The 24,885-nt window shown below is 49.0% G+C and overlaps 1 protein-coding gene across 1 annotated transcript in view; it reads right to left on the bottom strand.

Annotated features, from left to right (window-relative positions):
• The window catches only part of LHFPL7 (LHFPL tetraspan subfamily member 7), a 63,991-nt gene extending 41,515 nt beyond the window's left edge, over positions 1–22,476 (bottom strand). The window contains exons 1-2 of the mRNA XM_035139688.3: positions 21,776–22,476; positions 5,124–5,262 (exon numbers count right to left, since the gene is read on the bottom strand). Coding sequence (XP_034995579.2) covers positions 5,124–5,262; positions 21,776–22,225 — 589 coding nt within the window. The 5' untranslated portion in view covers positions 22,226–22,476. The remainder of the gene's footprint in view (positions 1–5,123; positions 5,263–21,775) is intronic.
• Positions 22,477–24,885: the final 2,409 nt, after the last annotated feature.

Below are 24,885 nucleotides of genomic sequence, written 5' to 3'. Positions count from 1 at the left end.
GAAACGATGAGAGAGAAACAAGAATGGCATATCTGCAAGCATTTATTTAAGCATATTTCAGGAGAGAGAAAAGCATGTCTGCGCTCCTTCGTGGTCAGCGCAGAAGCAAAAGCAAAAGCAATGCACAACGGAAGTTCACAGACATGTGACATACAACAGCTACAGGTCTGTAACTTAAGGTGGAATGGAATATCTCAACATCCATAGCTGGGTCAAGCTGCTCACATGGAACTCTCCATGGTGCTGATAAAACCCTGCTACCTGGGTGCCTCTTCTAGATGGATCCGGCTTCGGCCGCAACAGTGGTGGGGGACTCACGGCCTTCCAGAGGTTTCAGGGACTTATGGTCCCAGCATGACCAATGGGCAGGGACAATGAGAGCTGTGATCCACCAACACTGGGAGTGGGGTTACCGGTCCTCCTTAGCTTCTTAGCTTCTCAAGGGATGGGGAGAGGAAACAGTGGATCCTATTTTGCACATTGACCTGTCCACTGCAAGACAAAACCTACTTCTTTTCTGCATCAGTCACAGTTCACTATGGCGGGGGGGGGGGCGTAGCTCAGTGAATATCTGCCCTGCATGCAGAAGGTCCCAAGATCAATCCTCGGTGGAATCTCCAGGTAGGGCCAGGAAAAGTCTCCCTGACTGAAACCCTGCTGCCAGTCAGTGTGGACAACACTGAGGCAAATGAATCAATGTTCTGACTCTGCCTAAGTTAGCTGCTTATGTTAATTTTCAAACAGCCTTTAACTCTGGAGTGTCTTTTTAAGCATAAACCACAACACTTCTGTCCTTGGAGAAACCATTTAGAAAGTGTTAGAAACTACTACTACTATTGTTTTTATTATTATTATTATTCATAAACAACAGCTTATGGCAGTCTTCCCACATGACAGCCTTATCAACTTGCCGATGATCCATAGCGGCCCCATAAATCTCTCTCAAATGAGCCCCGAAGCTTCTGAGGAGGCACTAGAAAGACAGTGGCAGATGCTAGAATCACCCCCTTCCCTCAGCTCCCCCTCCCTGCAAAATGCTGCTTTTTTAAAGAAAATGAAAACTACAAATGCATCTGGAACCCTTGAGATTTTGGGGTGGGGAGAGCGGGAAGGCTGATTGGACCTGGAATTGGATGAAGCCATTGGCGACAACAGCCAGTTAGCACAGGGGGGCGGAATCCTTATGCGAATGCCATGTGGCGTCTCCGTGGGTGGCTGAGGAAGATGCTAGGGGCGCCTGGAGGCAGACCGGCAGCACATAGTTAAACTATGGAACTCGCTCCCACAGGAAGCAGTGATAGCCACCAACTTGGACGGCTTTAGAGGAGCATTAGGCAAATTCATGGAGGAGGAGGAGGAGAGGGCTGTGGGTGGCGACTAGCCAGGATGGGCTGTGCTCTGCTACCGCAGTCAGAGGCAGCGATGCTTCTGAATACAAGTTGCAGGAGGGAGAGTGCTGTTGGGCTTGTGTCCTGCTTGCTAGTTTCCCACTAGGGCATCTGGTTGGCCACTGTGAGAACAGGAAGCTAGGCTAGATGGGCCATTGGCCGGACCCAGCAGGTTCATCTTATTCCTGGAGGCGTGTTTGGAGGGAACTGCAGTTCTTCAGCTGTTTTGAGTAGCACCGTCAGTTTGTCTGATGCTTTGACGCAGTACGTCCGGGCAGGTCTCTGCCCTGAGATGCCTCCAATCAAAAATTCAACACAGCGGTGAGTAGTGAAATAATAGGAGGAGGAGAGGGAAGCAAGATGTGGACTTATCAGAAAATTTTGGACAGTATAAACGCACCAAGAGAATATAGGGAGCTGTCTTTTTACAGGCCATTGGGTCAATTTAGCACAGAAAAGTTTGCACTGAATGGCAATGGCTCTCCAGAATTTCAGGTGGGGAACATTCCCAATCCTACCCAGAGATGCTAGCAATGAAATCTACAAAAAAGCAAGTGCTCTCCTACTGAGCCTAAAAATAATCCATGATTCCAGGCCTCATGGTTCTGAATCAAATATTCAGGAACAGATGAAGTTGCCTTTGTCCAGGCATAGGCAACCTTGGCTCTCCAGATGTTTTGGAACTACAACTCCCATGATCCCTGACCACTGGCCCCGTTAGCTAGGGATCATGGGAGTTGTAGTTCCAAAACATCTGGAGCGCCAAGGTTGCCTATGCCTGCCTTTGTCAGATCTTTCTCTCCTGTTGCTTAGTACTGTCCACGCTGACAGGCAGCAGCACTCCAGGATTTCAGCCTGGTGCCTTGCACTGAATCAGACCATTGGGTCTATCTAGCTCAGTGCTGTCTGCACTGACTGGCAGCTGCTCTGCAGAGTTTCAGGCAAGGTGATATTCTCAGCCCTACCTGGATATGCTAGGAATTGCAAAGCAGGGCTCAGTCGCTGAGCTACGTCCCTTCCCCACTCAAAAAAACAAAACAAAACACCCCATGTGATGTTACCGGGAGACCACCTTATTTAAAATGCAGCTTACTTTTGGGGGTCTTTCTTTTAAACAGCAGAGAAATGGTTCCTGCCGCCCACTCCCTCCAGCTGCTGAAAGCTGCTCAATGCGATTGGTGACCATTTCTTAGAGCTCTTTGCTACTTTCAGCCCTTGGGCTGCCCTCAACACTCCAAAGTACATTTTTGTACATTTTTACTCCAAATCATCTTTGCTCAAATGGGGATGGGTAGGAGAAAAAGTAATCCTTTTTCTTTAAAAGAAAATTAAACAAAAAGATTGAAGAACTGTTGCAAGGGTTTAAAAAGCCCTCGCTGGCTTGATTGATGCTTATTCTCAAGACTCAAGCTCTGAAATGCTTAAGTTTCATTTTCCTGGCACTGGTGCAAAGGTACCAACCTGAGGTATGCTTAAGGATGGGAGAGAGATTTAATTTTGTTTGCAGATCGGTTCAGAAAACGGCAGATTAGGCAGTTTCCCATTACAGCACAAGCAGGAAACCCAACAATCCTTTGAAATCCACCATTTGTCAAATTTTGCAACTCCAACCAAGCCAAAGGCATGTATTAGGAGGATTTGTGCATCAAAATTTATACTTTAGTGAAACTGTCTCTCTCTCTCTCTCTCTCTCTCTCTCTCTCTCTCTCTCTCTCTCTCTCTCTCTCTCACACACACACACACACACACACACACACATTAGGGGAAACTGCTTGCAAAAAAAATGTATATTAGTCAAAACTGCATAGAAAAACATATGCATTGTGAGATATTCACCCTAAAATGCTAAATAATTTTCATGAGAGTCTTCCTATGTCCTACTTCCTAGTCCAACACTCTTACCACTACAGCCATGCCGGCTTTCAGATGCAGATATGCAAAACACTGAATTGGAGACTGGGGGGGGGGGGGAATGGGAAGCAAGGGAGGGAACTGTGACACATTTGCTCATCCTAAATCTGGAGCGACCCCGACAGACACCATTGCCATCGTACCCCCATGCAATTCAATAAAACAAAGGATCCCTGGGAGGTGGAATTGAGAGTCTTCCGGTGCTGGAGGTAAACAGACTATACAGAACTGAAAGCTGTATTGACAAAGGGGAAATTTACTATTCCATGTGTAATCAAGCTAATGAGCTCATTTAAGACGTTTCTCCCTGCCCTTTTCTTCCTGGCCCCAGCGCACAAACCGCGGCTCAGGAAGCACCATGCCTCTTAATTTCAGTTCACGGTGGATTAATGGTGCTTTGAAAACGCGGCGCCTTTTCCAGTCAACAGTAATAATCTGAAATCAATTGGGATTCAGGTCACAAGGATACTCTTGGGTTCCTCCTCGTGCCGCTCGCCCATCCCTCCTCCCCTCCACCTGCTAGCTTTGGTCTTATTCATCAAGAAATCCAGGCACTCTCTGCTTGAACAGCAAAAGCAGCATAAATAAATAAATAAATAAAGACATTGTGGTTTGTTGGTTTGTTTATTTATTTATCTGCTGGCACAGGGGGGGCAGATGGGAAGAAACACAGGTAAAGAATCTCACGAGCAAATGTACTTCCTTCCACAGGGTTCTGCGCAGAGCGCTCACATTCTCCGTAAAACAAGGCGAGGCAAATTTAAGTTTCTAGTCCACTATGTGTTCTATGGAGAAGGTTCACATATTCTCAGCGGAGGCGGATCTAAGTTTCTAGTTCACTGGAGCAAAACTTTTTTTTAAAAAAAAAGTCTAGACAAGCACCAGTAGCAAAGAAGGAATAAACTCAAGGAAAAATTCAGCGAATATAAATTGATTAAAGCAACAAGGTGCTGGAGGAGACTCTTGAGAGTCCCATGGACTGCAAGAAGATCAAACCTATCCATTCTTAAGGAAATCAGCCCTGAGCGCTCACTGGAAGGACAGATCGTGAAGCTGAGGCTCCAATACTTTGGCCACCTCATGAGAAGAGAAGACTCCCTGGAAAAGACCCTGATGTTGGGAAAGATTGAGGGCACTAGGAGAAGGGGACGACAGAGGACGAGATGGTTGGACAGTGTTCTCGAAGCTACGAACATGAGTTTGACTAAACTGCGGGAGGCAGTGGAAGACAGGAGTGCCTGGCGTGCTATGGTCCATGGGGTCACGAAGAGTCGGACACGACTAAACAACAACAACAAAGCAACAAGGAAATAGGAAACCTTTTTTAAAAATAGAATAATAACCTATACATAATAAATATGACATATACCATTCTACAGATATGTACCTATCTACAGACCACACAGTTGAAATACCTCTTTAGAAAATTTAATGGCTAAATCAGGGATGGGAAACCTCTGGTTAAATGTGGCTCTCCAAGCCTCTCTATCCAGCCCTCTGGATTCTTCCTAAGCCACACCTCTCCTTGAGTGGTTTTGCCTGGCTGGAAATGTGCCTTTTACCTCTTATCATGCCTCTTTGCTTGCCTGGATGGAGGATGGAGAGAGGGGTGTGTGACTGTGGGTGTAGAAACTAGCCTACTGCAGCAAGGCAAGATTTGCATTTCTGGCTCCACCCACTTTGGCGCCGCCCACCAGTGGGATGTGGCCCCCAGAAGGCTGCTCAGAAGGGAATACGGCCCTCGGGCCCTTCTCTGCTGTAAACAATTGATCCAGTTAAACTCGCAGATACAAGTTGCAAAAAAAGGACGGTTTATAGACTTACCCGCTGCTGTCTGAATGTAGCCAGCCAGGGTGCAGACCCTCCTCTCACACGGCCCGCTGGGAAGGAAGATCACAATGACAGCCAGGAGGGAGCTGAAGGCTAGGAGAGCACAGCCCCCCGAACACAGCACAGCACTCGTCTGAAAATATGAATTAAAAAAAACAAACACATTCATTGTTACATTTATACTCCCCTTTCCTCCAAGGAGCTCAAAGTTCTCCTCTTCCCTCTTTTTCTCCTCACAACCACCCTGCGAGGTAGGTTAGGCTGAGAGCCTGAGCCCAAAGTCACCCAGCGAGTTTCTGCTGAGTGCGGGATTTGAACCCTGGTCCAGCACTCTAACCTCTACACCACACAGGCTCTCTGATGTGCCACTGTTCAGTTAGCATATGTTGACCCTCTGGTTACCTGCTTCAAGCCAAGAAATTAAGAGGTGTGCCATCATAAGTACGGTGGGTAAAAAGCGAACAGGTGTGGGGGGGTTCAGACAAGCTGGAGCCACATGCACATCCAATGGGAATGGAGGCTCTGTAGAGCACCAGATTTTGCTGGACGCCCAACTCCCACCATCCCTGACCATTGGTCAAGCAGGCTGCCGGAAAGCTGGAGCCCAGCATCAACTGGGGGTCAGAGAGTCAAAGGGGGGTGGGGTGGGCAAGGAAGAGGATAACATCTTCCATTTGTACACACACACACACACACACAGTTAAGACTACCAAGCGAACAGATCCTTATCACTACCACAAGCACTTCTAATACCAACTTCATTTTGGTGGCCTCAAAACAAAGAGGGGATTTTTGCACATTCCCAGTGGACAGGAGTTCTATCTTTATATCTGCTTGTTAAAAAAAAAGTTAAACCTGCCCCCCCCCCAAAAAAATGGCTTGACAACATCCCCTACTCAGTGAGTTTCCAACTGGGTGTGTCTGGTGGGGAGAGGGAATTGGCTTGCTTGAGCCCTTAACGCAATACCTTGGGAAGAAAATGTTGGGTTGGGGATGAGGCAGGACATGTGAGCCAGGAGATTAAACCCTCTTTAGGGACTGGACCTGGATTGTCCGGCACGCAGAGCAGCTACTCTGCGGCTGAGCCGGTCCTTCTGCAAACAAAAAAACCATTGGCCTCATTTCTGAACACTTTTTCATCAAATGCACAGGTACAGCAAAGGCAGGTAAGTCACACTGCCTTTTAATCCAGGGGTAGGGGACCTTCACCAGCCCAAGGGCCGCTGTCCCTTCTGGGCAACCTTCCAGGGGCCACATGCCAGATGCGGGCGGAGCCATAGAAAGATGCATTTCCAGCCAGGCAGAAGTACCCACGGATGGTGCAAAGCAAGGGCCATAGGGGGTGTCACCTGCAGATGGGGGTGTGTGGCCTGGAGACGGTTCCATGGGCCAGGCAGAGGAGCTTGAAGGGCCAACGTCTGTTGTTCTCACACACACACACACAATAATTAAAGAACAGTATTTGTCTCACAGGAAGCAGAACACAGGATGGATCAGGACCCGAGTTTGCTCCCCAACTCCCTGTAACACATACCCCCCTCTCGGGGTCCCTTTCGTGCCGTTAAATCTATCGCCCACAGTTCACCCGTCGCTCAGTCCCCAGGGTGATCAGGATGCCGGCAGTTGAGCATTAATAGGAAATGTATTACATGCTTGGCGGGATTAGAGATTGAACACACAAGTGCCATTAGAGGCTGCCGACGCGTCTCGCTGCCTCCGCTGATAGATTAAACGGATCCAGTTACCAGCCCTGCCGGCCGCTCCTGAACGTCCCTTAATTAAAATGCACCCTTCGCAGAAGACGCCCAGCCAGCCAGGGAGAACAGAAGCACCTCTGTGCACATTTCATGTATTTTTATCGTTGCAAAGCCGCTATCGAGGGCTAGATGGTGAAAAGCAGGATATACATTTTTAACATAGACAAATGAATATATTTCAAATCAGGAAGGCTATTGTGCAGAAGATGGAGCAGAGGACTTAAGGACCTAGGGATGGAAACTGCAATAATTTCAACACTCAGTAATTGCAAATGGAATCTAGTATGCGTCTTTTTAGAAGTTCCAATGAGTTCGCTTCCAAAAATGTGCACTCACCACACAGAAAGGTTCGCATCTCTCGGCTCTTTAGAATGCTGTCCATGGACACTTTGCCCAAGAATTACACTTGAGAGGAACCCTGATGAGCCCCCTCCTTCCCGTCCCCAAACAGCAGGAAAAGAACATTTCCCATGCACGCAGTTATTTAGAGATTCCATTCGGTATTCATAGCTGGAATTCATTTCCTCAGCCAACACCTTCTCTCCCCCACCCACCCGCCATACTACATGGGCTCGTAAAAGAAATTCATTTCGCTCCTTTCTTCACCTGCATCATCCAGGGGCTAGATAAGCTCCCATTAACGGACGCATGACCTGGCGCCACGCAGCCAGGGAACGCATTAGCTGTTGCTTACTGGCTCCAGGGCCAGAGGTCGCATGCTTCTAGCATGAGGGGGGGGGGAGATGGGAATGCTCTTGCACACCCCGTCTGTGGGTTTCCCATTGGGGTACCTGGTTTGCTGCTGTGAGAACAGGATGCTGGATTAGATGCGGCCCCTCTGGCATGATCCAGTAGCCAGGCTCTTCTGTTAGCCTTAGCTGGGGCAAGCCATTCCCTTGGAACTCTCTGCCTCATGGGTACCTTCTCTGGATGGACCAGGCTGTGGTGGGGCAACCATTGGCCCCCCTTGCCAGTATGAGCAATGGGCAGGGACGCTGAGAGCTGAAATCCGCCAGCATTTTTTGGGTGGGGGGCAGCTCCTCCATAGCTTCTTCTGTTCTTAAGGGAGGAAGGGGAACAATGGCACCTCTTTTGCATATAGAACTGTACACTGAAAGACCCAGCAGAGCACCTCTGATGGTCTCATTTGGGGGGGGGGGGAGCAGAACTCTCCATGGTGCTGAAACCACTGGCCTCCTTTCCTGGTGGGGCAAGCTGCTCACTTGGAACTCTCCATGGTGCTGGAACTGCTTAAGAGTTGTGGGCTGCGGGATTCCAACTCCCAGCATGACCAATGGGGCTGGGCCTGTGGGAGGGGGGGGCCCTCCAGATGTGTGCCTTCCCATTCTCTTTGTCCTCCAAGTTGATCAAAGCAAATCCCTCTGCCCCATATCAAGGAGGAGTTTTTATAACTCTCCCCCAATAATCCATGCAGTGTGGGGAGCCGCACAATAATAATATAAAAAGATACCTCACCTTCTCTCGTCTACATAATTAATCAAGAGGGCAGAAGTAGCCCCCCTGAACACACACACACACACACACACACACTCTATCTATCTCTCTCTCTCTCAAACACAACACACACTGAGTAGTCTGCATGTGATTACTAGCCAGTGCTTCTGCATTCCCAATGATAATTTCATTTCTGATCTGCCATCTTGATGTATTATTTACTGGAACCGAGCAAGAGATTACTCCACTCCCTGCCTCCCATGCCTCTCCCCACCCCCCTTCACCATCACCATCACTCGGCTTGCTTCAGAGTTTCCCTGCGGGGGAATGGAGCTTCCATTTAAGGTTGCGGGGGGCGGGGTGGAGAGGAAAGTCTGTGCCAGAAGCTGCGTTCACGCAAGAAAACAGATTGCCTCTCAGCTCCTGGGGATGGCAGGCTGTGTGCTTACAAAAGAGCAGGGAATGGCCTCGGCTGAGCGGGGGAGCACCTGCTCTGCGTGCAGAAGGGCCCAGGTCCAACCCTCGTCATGTCCAGGTGAGCTAGGTGGACCAACGGTCTGACTCAGTTTAAGGCAACTTCCTGTTTAATTCAGTCGCTTCACCCAGAGGCATGAGGACTAGCACCTCACTTTATATTTAGGGAAAGAACGGCAACTCAGAGGCAGAGTACCTGCCTTGCAAGCAGAATGGCCTGTGTTCAATCTCCAAGTAGGGCTGGGGACTGAGCATCCTGCAGATAGCATCCCACTATCTGAAACTCTGGAAACGAGACACCAACAGAACGGACAATACCAAGCCAGGCAAACTAATGATTCAACTCAGTGTAAGGCAATTTCGTATGTTCCTATGATTCCTCTTGAAGTGCAAAATATCTGCTAACTGTGGATGCAAAAAAACAACCACAACAACAACCCTGGAAAAATAAGGCGCCTCTTCCGACTTGTCTGCCTGCCAAGCAGACTCACACGGTGGAGGCGGCCAATTCGTCTGTGTCCTGCACAATAGCAGGTCCTGCAGGAATGCAGAGCACTTTTTTAAAAAATGGCACCACTTCTCTAAAACAGGAAAACTAAATTACTGTGATCAGCTGCTAGAACAATAATAAAAAAAACCAACCACACACACCCGTCTTTGACCTTTTGGGAAGTCAGAGCCTCCATTATCCTTTACTACAGAGCAGGAAGGAAATCGGAGGGGGGAGGGTTGAGAGAGAGAGAGAAACAGGAAAGAGTTGGAAGGGAACGTACCAAAAATAGTTCAGTGGCAAAAGGATAGGCTGACTGGGGATTTGAGGGGAAAGACACAAAAACACAATCTGTCCCGCCCATGCTTAACAATTGCAGCATCTGTTGATACGTTTATTTATTTGGGGGGAAGGGAGCTTTTTATCATGCAATGTCAGCCACTAGATGGAAGAGAGGAAACTCCCATTCGCATCTGCCTGGGCTCAGAGATCTTCAGAGATCTTTCTCCCAGTCCTGCCACCCTCACAGGCATGCATGGTGGGGATGCAGGAGAGGGCCTTCTTGGTGGCTGCTCCAAGACAACTTTGGAACTCCCTGCCTAGAGAAGCTAGAGTGACTCTCTGCTTGCTATCCTTCCGCCGGCAGGCTTTGTGGAACTGACTGTTATTTTCAAGGAAAGCGCTTATAATAATTCTGTGCTGTTTTTACTGTCTGTATTTGTTTTAAATATTGTTTGAATTAGATTGATTACTTCTAAATTAATATTTTTCATATGTTTTTTAGCTTTCCGTATTTTATACGTGTTGTTTTAATTCATGTAAGCCACCTTGAGTCCCAGTCTGGGGTAAAGTCAGGATATAATTAAATATTATTATAATAATAAAAGAAGAAGAAATTTTACATCTGCATATGAAGCTAGTTTCTGCACATAGTCACTCACACAATTTTCTCTCTACCCTCCATCCAGGCAAGCAAGGGGCATTTTCCGAGTCCAAGAAGCCGGGCTGGTGAGGGGCGTGGCCTGAGGAGAGGAGGCGTGGCCTAGGGAGCATTGCAGGGGGCAGAGGGAGAGACCGGGGGTGGGGCTTCATTTGGCTCCTGACCAGAGGTTCCCCAGCCTTGTTCTAGAAGCAGCCTGTGAGCTCATACATGTACAGTGGGTTTTTCCCTTTGCCAGGACCATGAATTGGAGAAGGATGCTCGGTCATCCAGCCACCAAGTGGCAATCCAGCAATCTACTGCTGACTTGTAGATTCATAAGAGTTGGAAGGGACCCCCAAACACCATCTAGTCCAACCCCCTGCAATGCAGGAATCACAGCTAAAGCACCCCTGACAGTTAGCCATCCAACCTCTGTTGGAAAACGTCCAAGAAAAGAGCCCGGCAGCTTCTGAGTGAGTCGGTTACACTGCCAAACTGCAAACAAAGCAACTGAGTTTAATGCTCTTCGTTTTGTTCTGTCGTATCTCTAACCAAAGACACTCTGGCTGTCTTAACAGGAAAGTCAGTTTTTGCCAGCCAGGTGGGGAACAGACACAAACTTATCCTGGGCCTTCAGAATAATCTGTTGAGCACATTTTAATTCAACTGTGAATTAACTAACCGATTTAAGTATTGTTCCACATACAGGTCTTAAAGTTTCATGTGTTTTTTTTTTAAACCGAGCGAATGGCTGAAGCTCACCTCGTACCAACCACCAAAAAGGTAATACAGAGATTTATATGGGTCTGTCATTAATCAGGATTTATTAGGCCACATAAAGGCATATTGATGGACCCGCCAAGAGGCTCTTAATTTGTTTAGGGGATAAACAATTAATCACCCTCAGGAGTAGGATTGGGGGTGGGAAGAGAAGCAGGAGACAGGGAGATTTTATGGCCTTTTGTTGGCAGGGAAATAATTCAAAAAAATAGATTCTGCTTGTGGGATCGAAAGAGATCAATAGTGACCAAGAGAGGAGAATGAAACCATGGAAAGCACCTCCCGAGTTAAGGAATAGTAGAAGCCGAGTCCTCAAACTATGGGGTGGGGGGACCCTCTTGGGTCTGGAGGGGAGGGGAAGGGTGTCACAATTAAAACACACATGTTTAGGAAGTTGACAGCCTGACTAAACAGAAGCACCGGGGCCAACTTGTGCATTTGGCAACCTCACAAGTTAATGTTTATTACAGACAATTATGTTGATGACATATTCATTCTCTACAAATAGTGCTTTTAAAACAAGTATCAAACCTCTTTATTAGAAAGTTAAGTAAAGCTGTTTGTAACAAGAGGGAAGAAGAGAATCTCAAATACTTGGATTCTGCATATCTTATTGGTGAACTCTCAAAATTCAAAAGAAGTCAGGCTAAAAAAAATAATAACAACCTGGCTGTTATCTACAAGCTCCAGTCCTCCCCAATCATAGGTGGAAGTGCTCCGATGTCACAGAATGCTCTGAGAAGCCCATGTGGCTCAACGCCGGCTCATCAAGGAAGTAAGCAGGATTGGAGTCAGGAGATAGAGGCAATTGGGACATGGGGAGAAGATACTTATTTTGCTCAAGTTCTCTTTGATTTATTGCCCTTCAAACCACATGTGGCCACATCTACATTGAACATTTAAAGCCCATGGCTTCCCCCGAAAAATCCTGAGAACTGTAGTTTGCTAAGGACAATGATTAGGGTTAGGGTTGGACTAGATGGAAATTGCAGCTCTAGGGGTAAACTACAATTCCCAGGATCCTTTGGGGGGGGGCATTGGACTGGATGACCCTTGCGGTCCCTTCCAACTCTACAATTCTATGATTCTATCACCTCTGCTCACCCACCCAGTCGACTGGGGGTGGGGAATACCTGTGGTACTCCAGATGTTGTTGGACTAGACTCCAACTCCCACCCACCTCAGCCAGCAAAAGGTAGCTCCATGGTCAGGGACAATAATGGGAATTGCAGCCAAGCACCACCCGGGAGGGTTGCACATCCCCAGCCCTGAAACACAACAGTCGACATTTGGTTTGCAAGCACAGTAAAAGAAAACGTTCAGGAGAAGTGCCAGAGTTGAAAGACTTGAGGAAACACAAGGTTAGGACCAACAGTATCTTGGGAGGTCATCCAAACCAACCCCCTTTCCAAAGGGACAGCGATCTGTCCCTGAAAAGTGCCTGCCTACCCTTCTCTTAAAAGCCTCCCCCCTTTGAGCAGTTATCAGAGGTCCAGGTAAAATGCAGTTGCGCTGAACTCTGCACATGCTCAGCAATACTATGTCCGCCCCCCCCCCATTTATTGAACGCAGTGGAGAAGTGCAATTGTACTGGACTCTGCAGATGCTCAGCAATACTTGTTTCCCTAGAAACGTCTCTCACGCTCCAGGGGATGAGAATTCAAAAACAGCAAGGAAGGCTTTCTTAATGCAATGCTTTCCTCTCCCTTGATCCATGAATAGATTCCAGGCTGCGCCTTTTTGCAGTCAGCCCCACAACCCCCCCACCCCCAGCACCCTTCCGTTCACATATGCGATCATCTCCCAGATGCAGCAGTGAGAGTTGACCAGAGTTGACAGCATTGGTTCATGTGCAAAGGCTGCAGGCGACAATTGCCTTTACTTTCCATAGTGAATGAAAATCAAAGCCATCCTGCAGTCAGAGGTGATGGAAGAGGCTGGACAAAGGTAAAGTCATAGCACCAACAGGCAGTATTGCCTAGTGGTTAGAGTGGTTACAGGCACCCCCCCCCCAGTGTAGCAGGCAACGGGGCATGAGGTGGGGAACCCTGCTCTGGCAGTCAGAGTTGCCAACAGTGGGTAGATGTGCAAATAACTCTGCCTTGGTTTAAAGCAGGTTCCTGTGTTCCTGTAATAAACCCAGCCCATTGCTGGTGTTGGGGGGGGGGAGAAGGGAGAGGGGATTGTTGCTGTGCGCAGTCCCCTCACAATGCTGTTTTTTTATCTGGGAGCGGGAGGAGATGATAGACAGGGAGGGAAAGAGTAAGGAAAGAGGCAAGCGAAGGCATTAGCACATCAGTTGTGCAGCCAGAGACCCCCACCAAGGCAGGCAAAGAAGCTTAATGAAATTTTAATTAGGCGGCCACCTTGGGTGCATCAGACCCCCACTTTCTCTTGTTCCCAACCTGCCTTCATTACTGCTCCAGAGGAGCAATGGGGTCCTTCCCTGCCACCCAATCAACATCAAGAATGGAATCCTCATTTGAGGTACCTGCACCCCCATCCTTCCTGCCGGATCAGTATCTTAGCAGACGCTGCATGCGCCGGGGGGGGGGGGGGGGACGACAACCCAAAGACACACATTGTTAGCTTTATCCAAGCCTCCCAAATTCACAATGTGTGATTCATTCATATTAATTAATCCGCAGCACATTAATTTTTTTGGGGGGGGGTGCGGCTGCAGCTTAGCAATAGAGAGCCTGTTTGACATACAGAAGGTTAAGGGTTCAATCCCAGGCATCTCCATGTAGGATTTGGAATACATTTGGGCAAAATTTGGAGGAGATTTCGAAGGGTGGATATGCTTTGCATATTGTTTCAGAAAGTGCAAATCGGGAAGATTCGTCTTTAAATGCAAACTGAATTGAATTACTCCCTCATGCCAAATAAGGAGAGCATTTCACAGCAAGCAGAGACACTACCCAAAGCCCCCACCCAGTTTCTCTCTCAGGGCCCCCCTCTGGGCTGGAGAAGGTTCCTTCCCTTGAATAAACAGATAACCAGGAAAGAGATCTGTTACCTAAGCCCTAAGCCAGCCATAGGCAACCTTGGCTCTCCAGATGTTTTTGAACTACAACTCCCTTGATCCCTGACCACTGGCCCTGTTAGCTAGGGATCATGGGAGTTGTAGTTCCAAAACATCTGGAGAGCCAAGGTTGCCTATGCCTGCCCTAAGCTAACCTGAGACTTGAACCAACAGGCATGACCTACAACAAAAAGTTGCAGTGGGCTGCATTCCTCACCAGGGTGCCAGCCAGGCCCTCTGCCAAGACCACTCCATTCAATTTCCTAACACACACACTCCAAAAAAGTTAAACAAAAATTCTTAAGCATGCTCAGTCCTCACTGGATGCTTTTCAGTTTTAGGTTTCCCCCCAGCAAAAAAAGCTTTTTTCCTACTTCTGAAAGAAGTTCCCGCAAGCCTGCTGTACTCTTGTGCATGAACGGCAAGTGGTTTGGTTGCAAAAGGAACAGCACACACAGCTGGATGATGTTAATAGGAGGGGGTGATTGCTTCTGCTGGTCTCACTGTGATAACCAATTGATAGGGCTGGGGTTAGTAATGGGCCCTGAGGCTTCAAGAAACCTAAGGACCCAAGATCTGAAGTACATAATCCAGAGCATTAGGCAATATAGGCTCCCCGCGCCCTGCAGATGCATCATTTAGGGCACAGATGAGGAAGTTGTATAGTTTAGCCCCATTAGGGAGAACACAGGGCATGGGGAGGGATCCTTGCACCTAGACAAGCAGCATGTGAGGACCAAGAGGGACAAGGAGGTGCAAACTATGGCCCTCAGTGTCCGCTCACTCCTGTGGGCCTGGGATATTGGAAGTGGGGGTAAATATAGGTATATAACGAAGCTAGACTCATTGCTCTCAAGCTGCAAAACAAGAAGTCCAGGGAGACCGCTCCTTCGATCTAAAACAGTGTTTGCATTTTTAAACAGACACAGTGCCCCTCTTTCTGAGGGGAAAGGCCCCTTAATTAACCTCCAGGCACGACTCAAAGCATCATTTGTAAGGCGATTAGCATAATTCCCCTTCCTACAAAACACACAGCGTGCATTAATGATCCTTTGGTGAGAGCAGCTCCCTCAGACAAAAGGCACAGGCTGTATACACACACACACACACACACCCCTCCAGTTCCTTCTCCCAGCCACCGCCTGGGTAGGAGGATTTGCGGGGTGGCTACTTCAGCACCCCCACCCCCAGCAATGGGGTGGGGGAGGCAGGTTTTCCAACAACATCTGAAGCCAACCTCGGAAATCTTCGAGATTTGTAAAGGTCACCACCCTCTATTGCAGCTGAGACCAGCTTTTTTCAAGGGCAGGGGCAGGGAAATTAGGATCTGGTGGAAATTCAACAGAATGCCAACTACGCCGATAAAATGCCAGCAGAACTCCTGCGACATGCTAAAAGAATGAATAGCCACAGCAAGGCAGGGCTGTGGATTGACCCAAGGGTGACACCCGCTGTATCCCAGGGATGGAGAAACATTGCTATCTCTGATCGTAGCCATCGTAGCCGGTAGCCTTGCCCAATCCTTTTTCAAAGCCATCTAAGTGGCTTTGAAAAGCCATCTTCCAAAGCAACTACAGTGGTACCTCGGTTTATGAACACAATTGGTTCCAGAAGTCTGCTCATAAACTGAAGCGTTCATAAACTGAAGTGAACTTTCCCATTGAAAGTAATGGAAAGTGGATTAATCCGTTCCAGACAGGTCCGCGGAGTACTCAACCTGAAGCATACTTCACCCGAAGCATGGGTGTAATTGGTTCCGGAAGTCTGTTCATAAACTGAAGCGAACTTTCCCATTGAAAGTAATGGAAAGTGAATTAATCCATTCCAGATGGGTCCGCGGCGTTCGTAAACTGAAAATTCGTAAACCGAGGTGTTCATAAACCAAGGTTCCACTGTACTCTATTCCGAACTTTAAAATGGAAAGCGTAATGCTGGTGGTCAACAAAAGAAGTTTAAAGACTGTCTCAAGGCAAATCTTAAAAAATGTACGGTAGTATAAACACTGACAATTGGGAAACACTGGCCTGTGAGCACTCCAGTTGGAGAACAGCCTTTACCAAAGGTGTCATGGGCTTTGAGGACGCAAGGGAGAAATGTGCTAAGAGGAAGGCATGCTTGGCAAATCCACACCGTGATCAACTCCCGCCTGGAAACCAATGTCCCCACTGTGGAAGGACGTGTGGATCCAGAATTGGCCTCCACAGTCACTTACGGGCCCATTGTTAAAATCGTGTTTATGGAAGACAATCTTACTCAGCTACGAGTGACCGCCAAAGAAAGAAGAAGAAATAAGTTTGGGGCCATCGCTGCCTCCTGTGGGAGAGAGTTCCATAAATTAACTATGCGCTGCATGAAAAAAAGTCTGCCCTAAAGATAATACAGCACATAGTTCAACCTGGGTGGCTTGGCAAGGGCGTTACACAAACGCATGGAGGAGAAGGTTATCAATGAGGCAGTACAGTATGTGTCTGGGGACCATTTGCTGGGAGTCGCACATGGAGAGAGCACGGCTCTTGCTCTCAGGTCCTGCTCGCGGGCTTCCCATTGGGGGATCTGCTTGAGCATAGTGAGAAGAGGATGCTGGAGCATCCTTTGGTCTGATCCAGTGGGGCTCTGCTTAGGCTCCCTGCCAGCATGGCCAATGGCCATGGATGAAGGGAGTTGTAGTCCAAATATCTATGGCCGCACTGTGCACACAGCAAAGCACAAAGCTTATTCAGAACACCCTGCAAGCCACATCATAAATACACAGTGTGTATTTATACACGCCCAGCGTCCCTTCTAAATCTGTTCAAACACAGTAATTTAGCAAGCCAAAACGTTCCCGTCTCTTCGCCACCAAGCTAGGAATAGTAGCCTAACTACTATTAGCACCTAACTAAACTTCTGTGCAGGTTTGAGGCTCCCAAATGCCTCTAAAGTTCAAGCCTGTTTGGCACTGTGTGATTCTTTTTCAAACCCTTAACTTGTTTACAGGGGGGCTGGGAGAAGTTGTTGCTGTTATTGCTGTTATTGTTGTATCTTTGGTTTGGGATCTTATTATTTATGTGGAAATTGTTTCCATTTGGTTGTTGTACTTTTTGATGTGTTTTATTTATTGTTCGTCACTTCTGTTATGTTTGTAATTGCGTAAATCTCGTCATAAACTGGCTTGAGCATGGTTTCAACTATGGAATGGCGGCATATACAAATAAAACGATGGTGATGATGATGATGAATAGGGAAACCTCTGGCTCAGGGTGCCAAATGTGGCCCCTCCAGGCTTCCTTATCTGGCCCTGGGGGCTTTTCCACATGCCCCTTCCAGGTCCACAACCCAGATCACCTGGATAAGCTCCCCTTGAGTGCTTTGACCTGCCTGTGACTTACGCAGAAGAAGGTGTAAAACTGTATCAAACCCCTGACATTTTTTTACGAAGCACATTTGTTGCTCTGCCCACTTCTGCCTTTGGCCCTGCCATGTGGCTCCCAAGAGGTTGCTCACGAGTTACAACAGAATGCGGCCCTCAAGCTGAACAGGGTTCCCCCACTCCCGATTTAAATAGAGGGGAGTGTAGCTCAGTGGCAGGGCATCTGGCCTTGCATGCAGATGGTCCCAGGTTCAATCCCCAGTGGCAATTCCAGTTAGGGCTGGGTATGTCCCACTGCCTGAAACACTGGAGATCAGCTGCTGGTGGGTGCAGACAATATTGAGCTAGATGGGCTGGTGGCCTGACTCAGTATAAGGTAGCTTCCTATATTCCTATTTAAATCAGAACCATGAGGACTAGAATGTTGCTTTATTTTTAGGGGGGGGGACAGTAGCTCAGTGGTAGGGCATCTGCTTGCACACAGAAGGCCCCAGGTTCTGCTCCTATTTGCAGGGGGGGGCAACAAGGCTCAAGTTCGCAGCAAGGGCCAAGGAGGACGGGTGTTGTTTTCAACTTGATTCCCCCATGCTAGGAGCACAGTAAAAAGAAAAAGCCCTCCAAAGCTATTTGTCCTTTTGGAAGGGAGGTACCAAAGCAACTTGTCAAGAGGCATAGGTGCAGGGTCAGGCCAGGAAAGGTGGCAACCCTCCTTTAGCACAAAACTCAGAAATGAAATTGGCAGAAGTTCAAGCCAGAAATGCAAACTCCCCAGAATGAAGCCAACTCAATAGATAGATGATAGATAGATAGATAGATAGATAGATAGATAGATAGATAGATAGATAGATAGATAGATACCGGTAGATAGATAGATAGATATCAAACTCTCTTGTGCTCCAATATTCCAACCAACTCAATGAAAGGTGGGTTGTAAATATTGCAAAGCAAGCCAAGCGGAAGAGCCTGGTTCCACAGCGGTGATAATTTGCTGCCGATTGACATTCCCACTCACAACAACCATGGCAGTTTCCACAGGGGTAAAAGAGTGTCAGGCTGCTGTGGCTGACAGACCCCATAATAACACATTTGTTGGCCTATTAATGCGCTACACAAGAATTCGTGCTGATTCTACACCATCACTGAGCAAGAACGAAAGATTTGCAGGAGGGGAGGGGGAGGACCAACCCCCGACGCATGATTAATAAAAGTTAAAATGTTGTTTTAATCCTTTATAAATCATTTAAATGTATACAGTGGCAAGTGGAATCAGCAACAAAATATTGCAATGTTATCTATGCCCCTGTTCCTGTTCAGGGGACCTGCCAGTCAGCCAGCCAGCCAACCAACCAACCAACCGTGTACTCCATTCCATTGCATAAATGCACACCCCACAACAAACTACAGTGGTACCTCGGTTTAAGCACACAATTGGTTCCGGAAGTCTGTACTTAACCTGAAGCGTACTTAACCTGAAGCGAACTTTCCCATTGAAAGTAATGGAAAGTGGATTAATCCGTTCCAGATGGGTCCGTGGAGTACTTAAACTGAAAGTACTCAAATCGAAGCGTACTTAAACCGAGGAATGACTGTACTGCAATGTAATCTTCATCCCTGTCAACAGGAGCATTCCAGTTCAGGGTACCTGCCAGCCAGTCAGCCATGCCCTTCAGCAGGGTACTCCACTGAATTCTTACATAAACACACAGTTTATGTTTCAAACGCTTATTTAACATTCAGTGCCATCACCTACCAAGCATAGCAACTCCTCATTGGCTTTATTCTGGGGGAATAATTCCCCATCCTTACTTTTCTTTGTTAATTGCAAGCGACTTTTTTCGCTAAAGAGCTACCCTAACAACAATGCTTTAAGTGGGAAATGGTTCTAAACACCAGCTCTAAGCCTCCTGCACAAGCTACGATACTTGTCTGGGCTGGCCAGCCCCAAACTGGTGCCCCACTCTCTCTATGTTTTGAACTACTACTCCCCCCATCAGCCCCATCTAGTGGCCGGACTCCCTGGAAGCAGGTTGCAGGCAAAGACAGGTCTTTCCCCAGCCCTGTTACCCAATATTTTTATAATAGAAGACGCTGGAGATCAAACATGGAAGCTTCTAAGAACATCAGAAGCCCCAGCTGCTGGAACAGGCCCATGGGTGTGTGTCCAATGTTAGAAACTCAGATATGTAAGCTATTTGCCAAATGGCACCTTGAACCTAGGTTACAGTCACCATAGTCTATTCACCAGGAGGTTGGACTAGATGACCCTTGGGGTCCCTCAACTACATTGCTTGACTGTAGCTTGCTCTTACAATTCACTTGCCCCAGAATACAAGAAGGGGGGGGGGGAGAAACAGTGGAAATGGTATTAACTATGAACTGAGGCAGAGGTTTTTAAACTGTGGTTACCCAACTGTCATCCAGAAATCTCCTCGTAGTTGCAATTGGACCCACACCAGTAGCAAAATGCGCCTGGCACCTGGCTAATTTCTAACACTGGGCGCAACTAGTCCAGGACGTCGCATCTCACAGAGGCCAACTGGACACCCCAAAGAGAAACCCGCATGCAGAACCTGAGTGCCAACAGCAACACTCTCTCCACTTGTGATTCCCACCATCCTGCCTCCAACAGTGGAGGGAGAGCACAACCGCCAGGACAGCCTCTGTGAGCCCACTCTTAAAATTCATTCACCTGGGTCGCCTTCGCTCCCTGTAGTGGAGCGAAGTGCTTTCTTTTTTTCCTGCCCTGAAGCTCCCAACAGATTTCTAACTGCAAAGCACGCGCTGTCTGCCTGCTGACACCCGGACAGCCCAGCAAACATCTCCGGCTTGTTTTCTGCTAGGCATTCATTTTTGGCATCATCAAAACAAGGCACGCGCACACACACACCCAGGACACAAATTAAAATTAAAAACCTCAGAGGCAAGCCAATTCAGCTGGCAACCTTGACACGAAACAACCTACCTTGGAAGTCACTGCTGCGGATTTAGGTGCAATTTTACGACACAATTCCACAGGGGCTATGAGAAAGGCCACTGCTCAATTTCAGAGTGTCTGCTTTGCATGCAGAAGGTCCCAGGTTCACTCCCCAATGGCACCTCCAGGCAGGGCTGCAGGGAAACTATCCACCTGAAGCCGTGGAGGGCCGCTGCCTGTCAGTGTAGGCAGTACAGTGGTACCTCTGGTTGTGAACGGGATCCATTCCGGAGGCCCGTTTGCAACATGAAAAGGCCGCATCCTGAAGCGCTGCGTCTGCGTATGACGCAATTCGGTGCTTCTGCGCATGCGCAAAGCATGATTTAGCGTTTTTGCGCATGCGTCGAACCCGAAAGTAACCCGTTCTGGGACTTCCAGGTTCGGCGCGTCCGTAACCTGAAAAGACGTAACCCGCAGCGGATGTAACATGAGGTATGACTGTACTGACCCAGATGGACCAATGGTCAGACTCAGCAAAGGGCAGCTTCCAGCTCCAGCTCTTTATTCAGAATCATGAGGACTAGAATTTTATGCTTACTTTCAGCGGAAGGATCACAAACCTCTGTGGCAGAACAACTGCTTTGCATGCAGAAGGTTTAGTCCCTAGCATTTCTAGGTGTGGCTAGGAATGTCTCCCCATGGGAAACCCTGAGCAGCCACTGCCACTGCTGCCAGTCAGGGTAGATAATACTGAGCCACATGGACCAATGGTCTGACTCGGTATAGAATCATAAAACTGTAGAGTTGGAAGGGACCCCAAGGGTCATCCAGTCCAACCCCCTGCAATGAAGGAATCTCAGCTAAAGCATCCATGACAGAGGGCCATCCAACCTGTCTAAGGCAGCTCCTCTTATGTTCCTTTTACTCCTAGATTCCATGCCCACCCTTCCCTAGTGGTCTGGGAATGCCTCCTGTTGCCAAAACCTTGGAGAGCTGCCACAAGCAATACTGAGCTAGAAAGACTAGCGGTCGGGCACAATTGATATAAGGCAGCTCCAAGCAGGGGCTCATTGGCAGAGCATCCACTTTGCATGCAGAAAGGTCCCAGGTTCAATTGCTTATGTCATCTCCTGGTAAGGCTGGGAATACGGCATTATGAGAGAGAGAGAGAGAGAGAGAGAGAGAGAGAGAGAGAGAGCTGTTGCCAGGCAGCTTCTTATGTTCTCATTCAACTACCGGTAGCGTGTAATTCAGAAGCATGAGGACTAGAACCTTTATTGAGTTTTAAAAGAAGAGCTGTAGCCCAGTGGTATAGAACGCCTGCTTTGCCTGCAAGAGGTCCCAGGTTCAATCCCTGGCATCTCCTGGTGGGCTGGGCAGGTCCCATTATCCGAACCCGCCACCCTGTCGCTGCCTGCCAGTGTGAACAACACAAAGCTAGACAGGCTCAACCAGCCTCTTCGGCTCCCCCCTCGCTCACCTGCCAGGAGCCGGAGGGGATCTCGCTGAACCTCCCCAGGCCGCCGAAGGTGTAGCAGTCGTACATGTGGCGCAGGGACTCGGAGCAGTGCCACAGCAGCCCGAAGCTGACCTCTCCGCCGCCGGCGCCGCCTTCGCTGCCTTCCAGGGCGGCGGCCGTGGCCACCACCAAACGCCGCCCGCCAACGCCGCGCTCCTTCACGATCCAAGCCGGCGAGAGGAAGCTGAAGCTGCAGACGGCCACGAGGCAGGAGGACAAGAGGACCCAGAAGCAGCCCACGCAGCTGAACATCCTCGGCAGGGCGGCGGCGGGAGGCGGCTGGCCGAGGGAGCCCGTGGCTGCTCCGGCTGCCGTGCGCTCCCGCAGCAGCAGCAGCGCCGCCGCATCCACGCGGCCGCCACCGGCGCCTTTCTTCTTCTTCTTCGCCTCCTGCTTCTGGCGCGCCGGCATGGAGGGCCCTCTCTGGTTGGCTCACCTCGGGCCGGGAAGGGAAGCGAGCCGGCGGCCTGGGAGGGCCATGGGACGAGGGGCAGCGGCGCACGTGGCGAGCGAGAGGCGACCTCTTCTTCGTCTTCCTTGCTGCGCGCTTTGGAGAGGTCAGGCGCGCCCTTGGAGAGGTTTGGCGAGCCTTGCGCGGCGGTGCGCCTCCGTGCGCAGCGAGCAGGTGCGCTCACTGCCTCTCTCGCCGCCCGCCGTCGAGTGTTTTCTTTCGCTCGGCTCCCGGTGGGCGGCTCCCTGGATCCAGCCTCGTCGTCACGTGGAAGCGTTGCCGGCAAGCGGTGGGGAGGAGCGCGGGGGGTGGCTGGCTCACCCCACCGGGCGGAGGCTTCCCCCCTTTGCTCTAAGCGGCACCCTGAATCTGAAGCGGTGATGATGACGACGTGAATCAAGATCATGAGAGGTCAGGTTACTAAAGGGGACCCATCTAGTCCCAATGGGAAGCGCGCGAGCAGGACCTGAGCGCAACACCATCTCTCCCGAGTCCCCACTTGAGAGTCCAATGTTCGGAAACATTACGGCCTACGACTGTGGAGGGAGAACCTAGCCATCATCGTTAATAGCCACCGAGAGCCTTCTCCTGAGTCACGCATGAGTTCCAGCGAGGCTGAGAAAGGGAAAAGTCCGGACGACAGTCCACACCGTGGAAAGTCACTTCCATGCTGCGGTAAAACTTCACCTCTGGAGGTGCACTCCATTGTCTCTCGAGAAAGAAGGATGCCAACAGCTTTTAAAGCCATCCAAGTTGGTGGCCATTTGGATCACAAACTCTTGGAGGGAGTTTCATAGTTTTAACCATGCATGGTGTCCTCCTTTTTGTTTGGAATCTCCCAACATACATTTTCTCCACTCCACCAATAGATTGTTATGCACCTCTGCCATGCCCCCTTCCTCTCCCTTTTTCTAAACTAAAAAGCCCCAAATGCTGTCCCCTTTCTCTCCCTCCCCTGTTTAAAAGCCAAGACACGTTTCATTTTCCAGCCAAGGTTTACTTTATTATTACATTTCTATCCCACTTTTTCCTCCAAGGAGACTCAAGTGGGCAGACATGGTTTTCCCCTCCCCCATTTTATCCTCACAACGACCCTGTTAGGCTAGGTTAGGCTGAAACAGACAGTGACTGGCCTAAGATCAGCCACTGAACTTCACGGCTGAGTGGGGATTCAAAACTTGGTCTCCAGCACTTTTAACTGTTACACCAGACTGGCTCTCCAGTGGGTCCTCTGAGGGACACATTTCCATGTGAGGAAGTGCCATAGCATCCCCTTGGTATTTTTTATTTGAAATGAAGGTGCCAATGGAACTTTAAAAATAAAAATGGGGCAGCCGTGAGCCGCAGCTGGTGGCCACTGGGACTGATGAGGCAGAAGGCAGGGAGACGAACAGTAAGGGGAGCCAGAGCCAATGGCAGGCAGAGCCAACTAATTCTAGCTTTGTCCCCATCCTTCTCCCAGCTGAGTTCTACTGAGACTGAGGAGGAGGAAGCTGAAAGGCAGATGCCTGGCCCGGGGCTGACTATAAGAAGGCAGGCAGGCAGATGGGGGGCTGGCTGAGGGTGAACCGAGGTTGGTGGGGCAGTGCCCCATTGGCCCAAATGAACCAGCCTAGGTTGAGGGGGCCTTTCAGAGTCACTGTTAGTGTGGATAATAGTGGCCCAGGGGCCAGATGCGGCCCAATCGCCTTCACAATCCAATCCACAGATGGTCCGGGAATCAGCATGTTTTTACATAAGTAGAATGTGTGCTTTTATTTAAAATGCATCTCTGGGTTATTTGTGGAGCATAGGAATTAATTCATTCTTTTCCCCCAAAATATAGTCCGGCCCACCACATGGTCTGAGGGACGGTGGACCAGCCCACAGCTGAAAAAGGTTGCTGACCCCTGAGCTAGATGGCTGGCTGACTCAGCTACTGCTTCAACTGCTGTTAAAAGTCCATCAGGAACAGATCTGGAGGTGGGTAGAGGCTGAGGGAAATAATATTGCACTCAGACCTGGATTTATTTATAAGGAGGATTCCTTTCTTTAGTAAAGATACCACTGAGGGCTGAACTCTCCTTTTGGGTTGCAAGAGAGAAGTTTTAAAGGCAATTACGGTAAGTTTGCAAAAAGGTGGACAAGCGCCCCCATGTGTTTTCCAATAAAATAGCATGGGATGTTGGGATATGTAAGACTGCTCAGGTTGAACATTGGCCATAGGTCTGAAAAGATCGAAGCTACTTAGCTCTCCAGCGTTTCAGACAAGGGGGCCATCCCTACATGGAGATTCCATTGGGGACTGAACTTGAGACCTTATGCATGCAAAGCAGTTGCTCTTACCATTAAGCCACATTTATTCCCTTAAAATAAAACAAGGTCCCAGTCCTCATGGTTCTAAATGAAAGGCTGATTTAAAGAGGAACACGGGAAGCTGCCTTATGGCAAGTCTGATCTTTGGTCCATCTTGCTTAGTACTGACTACACTGACTGTCAGCAGCTCTCCGGGATTTCAGATGGGGGAATATTCCCAGCCTTACTCAGAGATGCTGGGGATTGAACCTGGGACCTTCTGCATGCAAAGCAAGATGTTCTACCACTGAGCTACAGCCCTGTCCAAGGTCAGGGCTGGATTTAG

Source organism: Zootoca vivipara, chromosome 14 (assembly GCF_965207765.1).
Source record: "Zootoca vivipara chromosome 14, rZooViv2.hap1.1, whole genome shotgun sequence".
Taxonomy (NCBI): domain Eukaryota; kingdom Metazoa; phylum Chordata; class Lepidosauria; order Squamata; family Lacertidae; genus Zootoca; species Zootoca vivipara.
This window is presented reverse-complemented; position numbering and strand designations above follow the sequence as displayed.